The 17392-nt window shown below is 35.5% G+C and overlaps 2 protein-coding genes across 2 annotated transcripts; one reads left to right on the top strand and one right to left on the bottom strand.

Moving 5' to 3' along the window:
* The first annotated feature begins 3102 nt into the window (after nt 1–3102).
* On the top strand, nt 3103–5773 carry LOC126697909 (uncharacterized). Its single transcript, XM_050395038.1, has 3 exons — nt 3103–4001; nt 4150–4293; nt 5145–5773. Exons 1-3 carry the CDS (start codon nt 3192–3194, stop codon nt 5238–5240), a joined length of 1050 nt encoding a protein of 349 aa, XP_050250995.1. The 5' UTR covers nt 3103–3191; the 3' UTR covers nt 5241–5773.
* A 2061-nt stretch (nt 5774–7834) lies between these two features.
* LOC126697908 (autophagy-related protein 18c) lies at nt 7835–13163 on the bottom strand. Its single transcript, XM_050395036.1, has 5 exons — nt 12875–13163; nt 11212–12002; nt 10297–10555; nt 9436–9559; nt 7835–8172 (listed from the first exon to the last, which is right to left on the bottom strand). Exons 2-5 carry the CDS (start codon nt 11968–11970, stop codon nt 8061–8063), a joined length of 1254 nt encoding a protein of 417 aa, XP_050250993.1. The 5' UTR covers nt 11971–12002; nt 12875–13163; the 3' UTR covers nt 7835–8060.
* Nucleotides 13164–17392: the final 4229 nt, after the last annotated feature.

Below are 17392 nucleotides of genomic sequence, written 5' to 3'. Positions count from 1 at the left end.
GGGGAGTTTTATCATTTTAAGTGTTATGTGATAAGAGATGCTTACCATATGTCACCCGCTACACACGGACTCGTCAAAGTTCAGGGAGTTGGAGAAGACACGCCAAGCAACATGTTTCTTTTATCAACTTTAAACCGCTGGAGCTTTACTGAATATACCTCTTGGCCCTCCAAACCACAACTCCCAAAATTTCCCCAAAGAGGCTCATGAGCTTGGATCATAAGCCAAAGACAAGATGACGTACCTTGGGTTTTGTTGTTATTTGGCGTAAATATGAGCTTTTGTTGAAAAAGCCGCTTGCCATGAGCATAAGAGAGGTAATATAAGCCGTGAGCTTTGATTTATTGCTTGAGCCCGATACATATGTTGATGTTGATGATGTTGTGGGGTTATGATCCCAATTGATGAAGAGGAAATGTGGACCATGAATCTACTTCTTGAAATAAGGATCTTGTGGGCCATGTGAGCCCAATCCATTAGAATAAGCTTATTTTGGGTTTTAAAGAGATTTATCCAAAAAATCAATGATATGTCGATGTGGCGTAGGTTGCCAATGAAGTAGTGCCATGTGGGGTGAAAAAAGAGTCCTCAACAATAATTCTTATATATATAATTTAAATACCATTGATAGTCATTTTTATATTTTATTAACTCTTTAAAAAAATTTGTATTAGGTATAAAATGTAAATTGTCCATTTTAAAAAAAAATTATTGTGAAGCACTTTTTTTTTATGATTCATTTATTCTAGACTCTTTAGTTTTTTTACTTAATAACTCACTTGGATGAATATTTATGATGTGATCTCACATTTGATTCTAAAATTAAGAAATAAAATACATTAAGAATAAGTAATTTAAGACACATAGCGCAAAATTGGAACTCTAATTTGAAATTCTAATTTGAGTTTCTCTCAGTTTCACCTATTATATATTATATATATATATATATATATATATATATAGATTTTAGAGTCAAATGTGGGACCACATCATAAATATCCATCCAAGTGAGTTATGGTGTACAAAAACCAAAATAGACATTTTGGATGACTATTTATAATATGGTCCCACATTTGATTCTAAAATTAAGAAATAAAACTCTTTAAAAATAATTAATTTAGGACACATGATACAAAATTGGAACTCTAATTTGAAATTTTAATTTGAGTTTCTCTCAGCTTCACCTATTATTATATATATATATATAGATTTTAGAGTCAAATGTGAGATCACATCATAAATATCCATCCAAGTGAGTTATGGTGTACAAAAACCAAAGAGTTTAAAATTAAAAAAAAAAATAGACAATTTATATTTTCTACCTAACAATATTTTTACAAGACTTTTTAAAGAGCTAAAAAATATATATAAGAATGACTATTAATAATATTTAAGTATATTCATGTATAAAATGAGAATGAGACGCTAAAACTAAACTAATATCTAGAAAATAAGTTTCAATATATCATTTCTCATATATATATTTAAATTATGCTATATATCTTAATGTATATTTTTTTAAGTATATCCCTCGATGCCAATTGCTAGATGCAGCTATTCCTCCCAACAGTTCCTTTGTATGGAGGAGTATCATGGCTGCCATGCCAATTTTAAAGAGTGGCTGCTGTTGGAGAGTGGGAATGGTGAAGATATTCGGGTAAGGAAGGATAAATGGATCCCAAATTATCCCCCCAATAAGGTGCTGCACCTGGTGGCTGAGGAAGGGGAGGAATGGGTGGTTTCAGAACTTATAGACCCAGATTTACATTGTTGGAGGCGAGACATAATCATGGCGAGCTTTCATAGAGATGATGCAAATGCTATTTGCAGAATTCCATTAAGCTGAAGGAGGGTAGCAAATTCAGTGGTCTGGTTGCACACTAAAAATGGTGCATATTCGATTTGATTAGGCTATCACATTGCTAGGAAAGTGGTGACAACTGAGAATTGGGCAAAAAGTTCAAGAAGTGCAGAGGGGTAGCAGACGTGGAAAGCACTATGGAGATTGAAAGTTCCTAGAAAGTTAAAGGTTTTTGGTTGGAGAGCTTGCCCTGAAATCCTTCCGACCAAGGTGAACTTCGCAAAATGAAAAATACTAGTTGATGACAGGTGCCATTACTACAAAAGAATTGCCGAGACTGCCATCCATACTATTTGGGAATGCGGAGCTGCGTAGGATGTCTGGGCTGGAAGCATAACTTCGTTGCAAAAATGGTCTACGAAATGCCTTGATTTTAGGCATTTATTTAAGTGCTTGATGAACAAATTACCGAGGGAAGAGCTGGAGCATTTTCTTGTGCAAGCGTGGATTATATGGAACCAAAGAAATGCAGTGGTACATGGTGGACAATTGAAGGAACCGGGCTGGCTGAATAGGAGAGCTAAAGAATTCCTTGATAAGTATAAGAAAGTGCAAGAAACTCTAATGATTACGAACACACCAGGAAGTAGATGTGTATGGTGAGCTCCACCTTCAGAGGAGTATAAACTGAATTTTGATGTTGCTGTTTTCTTAGACCTGCAATGCTCGGGTTTTGGAACAATTATTAGGAACTAAAATGGTGAGGTTATGGCGGGAATGTCAGCTAAGGGTCCCTATGCGCACAGTAGTGAAGAGGCTGAGGTCATGGCGTGTCGAAGAGCTATTGAATTCTCTAGGTTGATCATTGAAAGAGATAGTCTGAATGTTATGAGAGCTCTATCTGATCCTACGGAGAATAGATCACTGCTTGGCCATATTTATGATGACATCAAGTGCAACCTTAGAGGAATGCAGGTTCTGTCCTTCAATTGGGTAAAAAGATGTGGAAACATAGTGGCTCACCCATTAGCGAAACATGTTGGGAATTTAGTTAAGGATATGTATTGGATTGAAGATACTTCAGCGCCTACCGCGGATGCTTTGTACTGTGACTCTTTACATATCAATGAATGATTAAATTCTTCGCCTTAAAAAAAAAAAAAAAAAAAAAAAAAAAAATTAATATCTAGAAAATAATTTTCAAAAAAATAAAAAATAAAAATAAATATTTTTGAGAAGGAAATAAAAATAAAAACCTAGAAAATAGAAAATAGAATTTTAGGAACTCCAGCTGGAGTAACCTAAAAAAGGGTCATCTAATCTTTTTGTTTATGAATAAAAGCCAAAGAAAAAAGAGGAGACTTTTTTGAGAGAGAAAGAAGAAGAAAAAATGGAAGCACTAGTGGTGAGGAAATTGGGTGATCCGACGACAAAAGATTGGGAATCATCGCCCATAGTATTGAGCAAGGAGGAGGCAATCCCAGCATTTGAGTCTCCAACGGCGGTGAGAGTGAGGGTGAAAGCGACGAGCTTGAACTATGCGAATTACCTTCAGATACAGGGTAAGTATCAGGAGAAGCCTCCTCTGCCCTTCATCCCTGGATCCGATTATTCCGGAGTAGTCGATGCTGTTGGTCCCAAGGTTTCCCAATTCAAAGTGGGAGACCCGGTTTGTTCCTTCGCGGCTCTTGGCTCCTATGCTCAGTTCATCGTTACCGAGGAGTCACAACTGTTTCGCGTTCCAGATGGGTGTGATTTGGTGGGAGCTGGTGCACTTCCTGTAGCCTTCGGAACCTCACATGTGGCTCTTGTCCACAGGGCTCAGCTCTCCTCTGGTCAGGTCTTGTTGGTTCTTGGGGCCGCTGGAGGGGTTGGTCTTGCTGCTCTTCAGATTGGAAAGGTTTGCGGAGCCATTGTTATTGCCGTCGCTAGGGGCACTGAAAAGGTCCGTTTCTTGAAGTCATTGGGTGTTGCTGATCATGTCGTTGACTTGAGCTCTCAAAACGTTACGGTTACCCAAAGTGTGAAGGACTTCCTCAAGTCCAGAAACCTCAAAGGGGTTGATGTTTTGTACGATCCAGTGGGAGGCAAGCTTGCTAAAGAAACCATGAGGCTTTTGAATTGGGGTGCCCACATTCTTGTCATTGGCTTTGCTAGCGGTGAGGTCCCTGTCATCCCTGCTAACATCGCCCTCGTCAAGGTATCAAACCACTAATTAAATACTAGTTTTTAATCTCCACCTATCCATAGCTCTGATTTCTGTTCAGTGCTTAAGGATTCTCTGCATTTTATGTATATATAGTTTCATTATCAAATTTTATAATGCATCATCCTGCTTAAACTACCAGAATTGGACAGTGCATGGACTTTACTGGGGTAGCTACAAAATTCATCGACCGCGTGTTCTTGAAGATTCTGTTAGGGAGCTGCTCTCATGGATGGCAAGAGGCTTGATTACCATCCACATTTCTCATACTTACAACCTGTCTGAGGTCAGTAAATCCTTAATGGCCTGTTTGGATTGAGAGGGGAGGGAGGGAGGGGTGGTAGAGTAGAGTTGAGTTGGCCAAAAATGAATATAACTTAAAATTCATTTTAGGACTTAGAGCTCCAATTTAGGTGTGGTTCGCCTATCAGGTTGCTAATCAACTCAAAGCTTTACAGTTGAGTGGGTTGCCTTACCAAGCCTCATTAGATTCGTTGGGCCAGATAACTTGGTTCAGGATGGAATATTTTTCATTCACTTATGATCTCTTTTAATTAAGTGTCCGTTGATTTAATATTATTCTAGAGCTTATCCTGTGAATTGGATTCTCTTTTCAATTCTGAACAGAGAAGAATGCTTTTTGAAATGTTCAACCTTTGTCTTGGTTGTTATCCTCGAAGTGTGTGCGATACAATTTCATGAACTTTCCTTGGAACCAGGGCCAAATTGTGAACACATATAAGTATAGAATGGGTGTCATGAGAAGGATTCAATAGTTGGAACAAAGTCATTTCCTATTGCAAGCATAATTTACCAGTTGCTTCAAATTCGTAAAATTATCATGATACAATAATACTTGCCTTTCTTTCTTTCTTTCTTTCTTCTTCTTAGTAATGGCGATGGGTTTGAATCCCCCCATCCCACTTAAAATGAATCCAAAAAAAAAGAGTAAAATTAGATTTCACATCCTTGGAGTAGCTCTTCAGCAGCTTAGTTGAACAAGCTGCTGTATCTTGCAACATGCTAGCATATATTGCTTAAAAGGATCCACTTGGTTAAGTTTAGACAATCTAATTTTCGATTAATGTATACTGGTTGATTGAACTTCTGATCAACTAAATTTCTTGTTCATTACAGGCCAACCTCGCCTTTTCTGCTATCAAAGATAGGAAAGTGGTTGGGAAGGTGATGCTTGTTCTTGATGACAAGAGTAATGTCAGATCTAAGCTTTAACTTGATCAAGATTCAGCTGGGATGGTGTGGAGATGGAGAGCTATCCTTGGCACTTGAATGTCAGAAACTCTTACCTTTTCATAACTTATGACCAATAATATATGGTGTCTTTTGTAATTTCGTGAAGAAACAAACCCAAGGCCTATTGACAATATATAAATCAATATAAACATGCAAGTCTTGGGCAAATAAATGGCTTAGGTTTTTTTTTTTTTTAAATATTATATTATAAATAGGAAAGTCATCTTCAGTTAGGTTTCTAAACATTCCAAACCAATTGGTGATTGCGCAAATAGAGGGGTAATGTGGGGGTAATGTGTGAAATCTATATAAGTATTGATTGTTGCTACACTTCTATTGACTTACATCAACATAGCATTTTGGTCTGATCGGTCCCGTTCAGTCCACTCAGTGATGCTCTGGGATGAGAGATTTGTGTTGAAAGAGAAGTTGTTTCATTATTAATTATGTCACATTCTCAGTGCAAGATTACATTTTTCTTATGTTATTAAAGACTTGTATTTTTATTTTTATTTTTTGTAATATAAGTGATGGGTTTACTTATATTTGAAGGGTGATGATAGAATATAATTAGCCCAAAACAACTCCAAAAATCACAATCAAATAGGAATCAATTTAAAATTTTTTTTTTTTTCATTAGTATTTGCACATGGATCTCAAGGGTTAGCCTCGCCCTCCACCTTGCCCATACAAGGGGAGGAGATGCCATTTGAATTATAGCTCAATACTAATAAGCTGTCGGCAAAAATTGACTTACATAAATCAATACTAAAATTATGTTCTCTTTTGTTACATAGAAACAAAAGTATACTGGTGGGGGACGCACCTGGGCACACCCCGAAGACATTGACCTCAAGAGGTCAAGTTATGGCGCTCCTTACACGATAGGACACCTGCCCTAAAGCCCGAGGGAAATTAAAGGAACTTGGGGTACGACAGGATCGAAATGAGGACCAAGCCTGGGACACTCATGGAGCCCGTGTTCTTAAGAGGCACAACCCTACCAAGGAACACTGCCAAGGAACACCTTGCCGTCTAACCGAAATAGTCTCACTTCATCAAATTACCATGGGAACATATAAGGAAAAACGTAGAACCCAACGCATCCATCACCTTTGCATTTAAGACCCTCCTCACCTAATATCAGCCGCATTAATTGCTGATTAATTGGCCTGAGCAAGGAGTACAGCCCTAAAACCTACCCTAATGATCATAAAATGGCAGAAAGGTGTGTTGATGGGACAAGCCACTCCCAAAAAATCCAGCTAGAGAATAGGACAACTAGAGGAGGAGAGGTGCTATAAAAGGGGGAGAGGATCAACAAGGAAAGAGATCCAGAAATATTGAGATAAAAACTAGGAGAGAGAAAGTAAGAAGAGCTCTTTAGGAGAGTTCAGCTTTGTTTTATTCTTGTAACTCCCTCGGGAGCACCGTTCTTGTCAGTTGTTAGCAGTGACTCAACTCTTTTATCCTTGATCATTTATCTGATTATTCTATTGTGGATTTCCGTCTCGTATTCTCCATATATTAGTTATGCAACTCAGGACTCATACTAGTTCTTTTTAGCTTTTGAGTTCTTGAGCCCCCACATATACATTGCCAATTTAAGAATAAATAGATAGTATAGTTTTTTTTTTTTGATAAGTAAAAATTGGGTTATAGATCCACCCCTGAAGGGTGGGAAGCCTTAACTGGATGTGTAGGTAACAAGTAAGCTCGAACTATAATAACCTGTAGATAGTATAGTTACATGCCTCCCATCCATACCAACAATAATAACCTGTTTTTTGAGATCCAAAAAGGTTTTGTCTTCTGGCAAGTGGAATTGAGCAAATGGCCATTCTGAGCTGAAATAGATATGTGGGATAATGGGAAGAAAACACCATAAAACCATTCCCCTAAACATCAAGCTCAAATTTAGGTTTACCAATAAATGAGTCAAACTCACTAGCACAAGGTTTGATTTAAGAATATATAATATTATATATTTATAAATATATATGAAAATATACTTAGATAAACTTGATACTGTGTCTATTTGTAAACAAGTTCATAAAAAAAATCAAATAATTACTTATAATTTATTGATAATATAGATATTCCATATTGTAGTAAAAACTATATATATAAATTTTAACAATATAGAATTGGCAATTTTCATAAGTTCATAAAATAAAAATCATTTCATCTAATTAACCCAATAAGATAATTTTAACCATACTTTAATTTTTAATTATTAGCATAAATTTGAAAAGGAGTAAAAGAATTTTAATTGTGATATTTATTATAAGTTGGAAAAAAAAATTAAGTTAATCAAGCAGCTCATGATTATGCTTGAACTTGTTTGACAAGAAAATGAATCAAGTTTGAACATATAATTTAATCTGTTGATGAACAATTTAGAACTTTTCATACTTGGTTGGCTTACAACCCTTTGCGGAACCGACATATTTACCATCCTAATTTGGCATGCAAGCATATATTTGATAATGTTCTCAAATAATTTTTTGATTTTATTTTTTTACCCTATTTAAAAAAACAAAATCAAATTGTACATAAACACCAAGATCACATACAACATGAATTTGTGAGGACCAATTAATTATTGACAAATACATTTTTTTCCCTTTTAGCTCATAATTGAACACTTCAATATTTCTTAATTTGTATCTTCATGACACTCGGTAATAAGACCTATATATACATCATCCGTGAAGAAGACCACTATAGCCTTAAGATGAATTTACACAGCAAGACATTCGAGCTTCATTTTTACACATGATGAGAAGAATTTACTGCTCATGCTATCAGTACATCCCTATCCAGGCCTCTTTCAGTTTTTAGAAAGCGTACATATTCCTGCTGTAGCATCTCCCCTCCATGCACTGGGTCGAAGCTGCATCTGTAGAAGCTGATAGTGCGGGAAAAAGGGTAAGAGAGACTAATAGTCCAAATCTGAGAGAAGCATATTAATAATACTACTGTATAACGATTTTTGTTGATATTGCTAGCCGATATCAGATTTATCTTAGCCCAGGCTATGGGTATCTGCAAGGGATTAATTTTCATTGGCATGTAGCTCACTTCAGACCTCTCAAGCATATCATTAGGGGTTGCAGACACAAGAGATCCAAATGAACATTGAGAGGTTTGCATGATCAAGCACACGATAACTCAAATGTGTTCTAAGCAAATGCTTAATTAGTCTTCTTACTTGACAAGACATTACTGGCTTGCTTCATGAGGATGTGCAGTAAGTTCCACACACACACACACACACACAAAAACAGTCAAGTCCACATACACAGCCACCCAATCACTACATAAGGTCACTGCCACTTGCTTCAAGCTGCATTAGTCTCCTACTTTGAGGGATAGAGCTGATACCAAATCCGCCAACCAAGTTGGTAGACATCATCTCAATGTCGTCAACTATTCTAGGTTACTCAAAATTGTCATGGATCCTAAGTCACTCCAAATGGTATACTATATAGGTGACTAAATATTCCAATTTCCAAACAAAATACACAGAGCTACATGCTACTAATAAAAGTAGTACTCGTCATTAATTTATCAAAAAAATGTAGGACTCATCATTAGAAAGAATTCATTTTAATCGTATGAAAGAGCTTCTCCACATAAAAAACAAAATGAACTAGTTGAGGAGAATCATGAGACACAAGCATTTAGGTACAGAGGTCAGAGATTTACTACAAAATGACAACAATATAACTTGTCAATAGTTCCAACAAAAGGTTATCTGCCCAATCAGCATAAACAGTAGGAAGTAGTCAGGTGAGCTGAGAGAAGATTTAGCGCTGGATATATTGCTTTATCTTTGAATCTATAAAAACTAATTAATCCAAAACAACTCCAGAAATCAGGACCAAACAGGAATCAGGTTTAAGAATTTTTTTCATTAGTAATTCACACAGATCTTGAGGGTCTTGAACCCATGGCCTCACTCTCCACCTTGCTCTTACAAAGGGAGCAGATGTCATTTGAACAAAGAGCTCAATGGCAGTTTTATGGGTTTTTTTTTTTAAATTTTTATTTTAAATATAAATTTCATTCACTTAAATAAATCAGACTAGAATCATGCTCTCTAATTCTACACACAAAAAAGAAGTATAAATTCCCAATATAAAAATAAACAAATAGTACAGTTACATACCTCCCATCCATACCAACTATAACAACAGTGTTCTGAGATCCAAACGCTGAAATGAATTGTGTGTCTTCTGGCAAGTGGAACTGAGCAAATGACCATTCTGAGCTGAAATATTTTGGTAAAACCCCTGGAAAAGTATCAGAAAAATTAGATAGGTTAGATGTACAGGAAGAAAACACCATAAGACCATTCCCACTCCACAATGTCAAGGAAAACCACTCAAGAAAAGTTCAGAGATATGAGTTGGGGTGGGTTAAATTTCTAGCACAGTATTTAGCTGATCCCAAAGGTAAGCCTCCCAGTGCAGGCAGAAATATTAGCCCTTGGGCCAAGAGACCTGTAGGATGAGCTGGGCTCATTTTTAAAGGCTGGTCAAGTTTTGGGCTAGCCTTGGGCATGATGTACATTGGCATGGACTGGCCTAGCACAGCCTAACACTTTATTTTGTTTAGTATTTCTTCATTATATATTCAAACAATGTTTTCATGAATTATTTGAGTTTGAGATGATACAAATTCAGAACTATTAGTTTAATATTTGAAGTGTAACCATTTCATTGTGAAAACAAATTAAACATAAGAGTTTCATGCAAAAAGAGTAACCATATAACAGGCTCAGCCAAGCCATGCTCAGAATACGCACTTCATATGAAAAAGTAACCATAAGAGTTAATAATAATATTCATGTTTCACTAAATGTTAACATTTCAGAGCAGATATGTTCAAGTTATCTCAAAGAGTATATAAAAATTTTCACAATCAACTCTGTCTCACATAAATCCTTAGTGAAAAGTTGCAAATTTCCAGGAAGATTAATTGCAGACATTCCAAGTCTTTGGATTATTGATTGAGAAGCCTCCTTTACCTCTCATAAAAGATAATGATGACCCAGGGTTGGCACCAGTATTTGGAGAAATAAGAGCATCTAGGGCAGTTGAAGAATTCTGCTGCAACATTGCTAGCCCTTGAGCAGCATTTGACTGAGCAGATGAGTCCTCCCCAACCACTCTAACTCTGAGGCTAAATATATGAACAGTACCTTTGTCGCTTGATGCTGCCAACCATTGGACATTTGGAGAGAGCACAATACTATAAATTTCTGCTCTGTTGCCTCCTCTACGTACCTACATGCAAGAAGTAAATGAGAATATGCAAGCATTGGATGTAAGAAAGACCAACAAAAGTGGGCACTGTATCTTCCACACATATAATAAATTATACTAATAAAAAAGGTGAGGTAAAGACCTATAGATTCTGTAACCAATGCAAGAATGCCTAATATAATAAACAAGATAAATGAGTTTCAAAAAATCTCTCTTTCTGAAGACATCCTCAAAAAAAGCCATTACTCCTTTTTGGAACTACATGGTAATCAGGCATTGATCTATTAGGTCTCAAAATTTAATTTAATTTAATTTTTTTAATTGCCACCATGGCAAGATGTAAGCGGTTCAAAAAGAAATTAAAAAATTATGGCTCAAAGTGAGATTATGAGAAAATGTTGAATGAGAAACTATAAAGAATTAGAGCAAAAGAGGAATTAAATATGAACCCGATGATCGGTCACAAGAATCATTAATTTAGGGACAGAATATAGGAACAGTACAAATAATAATTTTTTTCCTTCAAATTATTGCATATTCAATACCATGCTGAGGTGTTAAAAATTAAGTTTGAAGATTGCATCCTAAAACCATGTAGCATAAGCTTGAGAGAATAATTAAAAATATATATATATATATATATATATGATACAAAAATCAATAAGCAGGTAAGCTACCTCTTGTAAGCGACTCCCATCCATTGTGTTAAATAGTCTTATCAAAGTGCCTTTTGTACTAGCAGTTGCAAGAAGCAGCCCATCCATTGTCAAGGTGAGGCATGCAATCTGAGAATCATGAGCTTGAATTAATTTTGTCATATTCAGCCCAAAATGTTCAATTCGAACCTGTCCTCTTTGAAGACCTGGGCAAGCCAACACAAATGCATTCGAATGGTGTGAGAGGCAACACAAACCCCTAGGATTTGCCAGAGTCTCAATCTGATGAAGAAGCTTCAGATCCATAAAGTTGTATACATAAATCTTGTGCTCAAGAACAACAACGATCCGATCCCGTCTTAATTTCACAGCACGAACCTCAGACCTAAATGCAAATTCACCAATGCACCGACTCTGATGATCATCCCAAATCATAACTTTATTTGGTGGATACTGGGAATTAGCTCCACCACCAACAAGTGCCAGAATGTTGCACCTGAAGAGCATCTCAACAATTTTAAAACCCCCGCTTTTCAAATCACGTCTAAAAGTTTCCTTGAAAGGGTCACAGTTATAGATACGAAAACCACGGCTTGTGCCAGCAGCAAAGCAACCATAGTCCTGATTCCAAGATACAGAGAGTAACTCAGTGTCATCAGTGTCATTGAACTCCAGTTCAGGCTGGCTGAAAGATCCAGAAGGCCCGGCGTTTGGGGTTTCACAGGTGCCAATCCTTGCCGGTGGAAGTAATCCTCGAGATGTTGAAACTGTTGAACTCATGTGCAATGAAGGGACAGTTATCAAAGTACTAGCTGCAATGAATAAATGCAGGAAACCATGGATAATCAAAGCCTCGAATGATTATGGAACTGAATAGGAAGAGGGAAACCCTCAGGCTCGGCAATATCAGACAAGTTACAAAAAAAGAAGCTATAATGTACACAATGCTATTGATGTGTGTATATAATCAGAACATGCAGTAGAAGTGAAGAGGAGAAACATGAAATCTGAAGCAACCTACCACTACCACCAATGAAAGGTAACGACAACAAATGAACGGAATCACCTTTTTTTAGTCGTGGTTGGTGAAGCCCCAATCCCTTTAATTTGTTATGTAAAATTGTTCTTGTTGATTATCAACTATAGACTATAGTGAACATCAATGGGATACTTTTAATCAGAGTATAATTCACATTGTTGGGATCATTAAATTACAAATCCTCCCTCCCTCTCCCGAATAGAGATGCTACAAAAACTGGTCTGTTTAGTAGAGCATAGGTGGGTCTGGAATTGGATAACTTGACATTACAATTACTACAATAATGGTAGCAGCTTTTGGGATATCATATCAAACGAAAAGAAGAGATTAAATGCATATAAGTCAAATGCAGTAATGAAGATGTGGGTTTGAGTTGATACTGATATTGAATACAAAGAAAGAAGAAATACGAAGAATCGAATTAAGAAAATGAGAGAGACACAGCACAGCCAGACTAAAACTAATGAAGAAAGATCATCCTCCTATTCAAAATTAATTGCGATCCAAATTGTTAAAAAGTCAAATGATCGTAAATACCATAAAGAATGAAGAAGGGATTCACAGTCATTAAACAGAGAAGGCAAATTAGGGAATAATAATCAGTGGTGTTGAATTTTTTTTTATAAATAAAGGAAATGGAAATACCTTTTTTCTTTTGTTTCTGATCAGATCGATCCCTCTCCGTCTCCGATTGAAGAAGATTATTACACAAAATAAAAACAAACACTTTTAAGTTTGAGTTTGAGTTTGAGTTTGAGGGAGAGACGCCGCACCACTTGTCGTGTCGTCGTCTCAAATCTCAATTACAATTAGATTCAGATTCAGAGACCAGAGACCGCCTTTTCTTTTCTTATTATGCACCTGTTCCCACTGAATTCTCTCCTTCCGTCCTTCCTACACTATACCCAATCTCTCTCTCTCTCTCTCTCTCTCTCTCTCTCTCTCTTCTTTTTTTAAACTAACCCACCTTTAGCACTATGTATTGCCTTTTCTTTTCCATTTTTTTCCCCCTGAATATTACATTACATTACTAAATAATATTTCCTTTTAAAAGAAATACTTCTCTCCACAAAAAAAAAAAAAATATATATATATATATATATTAATATTAGTAGTATTTACTGATTATTTCTCTGGGATAGCTATCACCCATTGCTTAAATATCAAATTTTGGATCAAAACTCCTACCTTCCACTTAGACCTTCTTTGGGAATGAAATGGAATGGAAATGAATAAAAATAATAATTTTAGAATATTCTTCCCTTCTCTTGTTTAGGAGTTTTAATAGAAGAAATGAAAAGTCCATTCCCTATAAAGGAATACTCATTCATTTCTATTCTCTTAAAATCTCAAATTTTCATTCCCCAAAATTGGAAGGAATGGGAGGGAATAAAATTAGATTTAATAAATATTTTACTAAAACTCCTAAAATACTCCTATATATTCAACCATTTATTTTTAAATAGTGGTCTAATAGTAATTGTGTAAGGAACAAATCTACCCCAAGAAGGAATTGTCTGCTTTGAGTTTAGGAGTGACCCTCACGGATTTGTTCAATCCCACATCGGGAAGAGATGCCTCCTACCCTTACCTTATATTCTCAAATAAGATTACTTACCATTCATTCATTTTTATTTATTTCCATTCTTTTATTTTAGAACATCCAATCAAGGTTACTTAATTCCATTTCATTCATTTCCCTTGCTTAAATACATTCCACTCCATTCCCTTATGATTATTTCATTCAATTCCATTTCATTCCCTTATGAACTCCCAAGCAAAGCCTTAAATTTCAAATTTTTTTTTTTTTTTTTGGCTAGGTCATTTAAAGCAAATTTAATCATTAGTATTATATAGGTTCAATTGCATGTGTATTTTCAAAACCCTGATTTATAAATTTTTTCCACAATTTCTTAATTGATAAAATCACATTAGTTTTCATCAAAGACGCTACTTAGTGTAGGTAGGCAAGTTAGCTTCTTAGGCTGTGTTTGTTTCATGTAAAATATTTTCCGGAAAATAAATGCTATTTTCAGGAAAGGAAAATATTTTCAAGTGTTTGGTTGCATTTCAGAAAATGTTGTGAAAATATTTTCTGGTGTTTGGTTGTGTTGTTGAAAATACCATAGAAAACACATTTTCTACTTATTGCTCACATTTTCTCAGCTGCCAAACAAATATATAATTTCATTCCTCAATCCAGAAACACAAATAAAACCCAGAAAAAAAAAATTCATAATCCGGTCAAATTGAGAGAAGAAGGAAGAGAGAGAGGCGACTGGGTTTGACAAGAGGCGAGATCGCGGGGCACGGTGCTGCGATCGCGATCGGTGCGAAGGCAAGATCGTGATCGGGGATGACGAATCTGGGTCGAGGACGATCGGTTTTGGGGTGCGACGAGAACGATCGGTTTTGGGTGGATCGGTGTGGGGGTGTGACGATCTCGCCGGTGGTACGATCAGCGCGATGAGGGTCTGAGATGGTGCGATCGAATGGGTTTTCTGGGTTTGACGAATGGGTTTTCTGGGTTGGATGAATGGGTTTGGGCATTGCTCAACGAACGAGCTCGGTCTTGGGTTTTCTAGGTTAGTTGGAGTCGGTTTCTGGGTTCATCAGAGTCGGTTTCTGGGTTCGGTCTCTTCTTCCTCTCTCTCTCTCTCTCTCTCTCTCTCTGCGCGCGAGCACAATCTCCCTCTCACTCAGCTCTCTCTCTCTGTTTTCCGGAAAATGATATTTGAAGGTAAAATAAAAACGGAAATCATTTTACATCCCAACACAGGACAACTGAAAAGCATTTCCGGAAAATGCATTTTCCATGCGCAACCAAACACCCGCATTTACGGAAAAGCATTTCCGGAAGTGATTTTCACCCAAAACAAACACAGCCTTAGTTAGTAACGTTTTCCCGTGTACCGCTTGGTCAGGGTGCTAATTAATGTAGCCAGTGGCAGAGCTAGAACTTGGCAACAATGAGACAAAATTTATTTACACATGTATGCACATGCACTCAAACATATGTGTGTATGTATATGTGCACGCTCATTGTGGTGTTTTTTTTTTTTTTTTTTTTTTTTTTGAGATACATTGTGGCGTTTTTGTGTAGTACTTGAAAGTTGAAACTAATATGAAATATTAGTCATTGAAAGTTGAAATTAATATGAAATATTTAGTCATTCATTGTATATTAGGCAGGGACGGACCCAGGTGGGGGCCAAGCCTCCACTAGGTCCAAATTTATTTATTTTTTAGTTATTAGATATTTTATTTTTTCGTTGGGCCCTCCTTCCAAAATTTTAGGTCTCCCTTTTCCTCGGTAATCCTATCTAGCATCACCCAAATAGCAACTATCCAAGCCAAAAACTTAACAAAAACAATAAAAAAATTTACAATGGTGATTGTATTTTAGCAAAAAAAAAAAAAAAAAAAAAACTATTTTACCACCAAAGAACCAAAAAATCATGTGTTATTGAAGAAGCTAAAGCTAAATTTTTTGCAACTACAGTAAACTAGTATCAATAACAGGTGATTGTAGCAAGTTGTTAAAAATATAATACAATATTTTTTTAAGATTATATCTCTTCCTTCAATTAAAAAACTCAAATTCTCTCTCTTCCTTTATTATTTTAATGAATTGTTTATATTATTTTAAATTAAGTGATAAAAAAATAGAATATTTGATATTGGGTATATTGTAAAGTGAGGTTATAAAATAAATAAAGTAGCTTTTTAAGGTGCTAAAAGCTAAAATTTTTAGCACCTGTGAATGCTCTAACTTCAAAAAAAAATATATATATATATATATATATATATGTATGTATATATATATATATGTATGTATATATATATATATATGTATGTATATATATATATATATGTATGTATATATATATATGTATATATATATATATATATCCTAGCCAACCTAGTATTAAAAAATATATATTATTTTGTTTTTGTTTTTTGTCTTTGTTGGTAAATAATTGCATCTTTATGTATTTAGAAACAACGATTTTGTATATTTATAATTTTTTAATACTATATGGATGCTTATTTGAAGTTTTTTTTTTTTTTTCTTTCTTTATATTTTGGCCTCTGTTAGCTTCAAATCCTAGGTTTGTCCATGATATATTAGGTAATATTTTAATGAAAGAAAACCCACATATAACATTACATTACATACGCAAGATGAACATATGACCTTACATGCAGTACATATCTATTCTAAACTAGATTATCAAACAATGACAATAATAATAATACAAAAACTACAGGCTTAAGAAAAAAAAAACATTATTATCATTTATATGTAAAATAATTTGAAGAATTTTTTATATGTTTTATGTTTATGATTTGAAAATTTTAAGATGTAAAAGAATATTATAAATGCAAGTGTGTATATATATATACATAAAAAATGAATTCAAGTTACACTTGGTGTAACTTGATAAGAGTGTGAGAGTGCTTTTTTGTGACACTCAAGCCCAAGGATCCTGGGCCTAAATAAAAGGTTTGGTGAACCGGGCCTTGACTCACCGCAGCTAACGAGCTGTTTAAGAATCAAGTGGTATACAGGGGATGCTCCTGACAATATAAAAATGACAAGCAAGGATATTCGTATCAAAGAATGCCAAAAATCAACAAGGTAAATTCAGAAGGAAAGAAACAGGATTAGCAAAGCGATAAAAAATTAATGCTGAGGGGATCCTGGGAAATATGAAGCATATTTCATTAATACATTGTCTGTTAAATTACAGAAAGCTCACTAGGACGTGATACAAGGTTCAATCAAGCTCAAAAATTACAGTTTTGAGTGGCTATTTCAGCCTTCAAAACTTGCAAAGTTTGATTCTCTTTGAATCCGAGTATGTGCAATAGTGGCTTTTATAGGATACAGGGAAGCAATATTTGTTTTTCCCTTGGTGTTTTTCTTTCTCTTCACCACAGATTTACTGATAGTTTTTCTAGAAAATCTCTTCTTTTTTGTGTTTCTCTCTTTTTTCCGCTGCTCTTTCTTCGCAACCCATCCCTTCCTTTTATAATGGAGTTTTTGGTCTTCCCGGGGAACCGTTGGTTCCCCTATTTTACCCTTTTGCAAACAGAGCACGTCCGGTACCCATCACTTGGTAAGTCTCATTTCCGTTTTTTTTTCATTCTTTCCTTCTT

This window comes from Quercus robur, chromosome 8, assembly GCF_932294415.1.
Source record: "Quercus robur chromosome 8, dhQueRobu3.1, whole genome shotgun sequence".
Classification (NCBI taxonomy): Eukaryota; Viridiplantae; Streptophyta; class Magnoliopsida; order Fagales; family Fagaceae; genus Quercus; species Quercus robur.
Note: the sequence above shows the minus strand (reverse complement) of the source record. Positions and strands in the feature narration are given on the sequence as shown.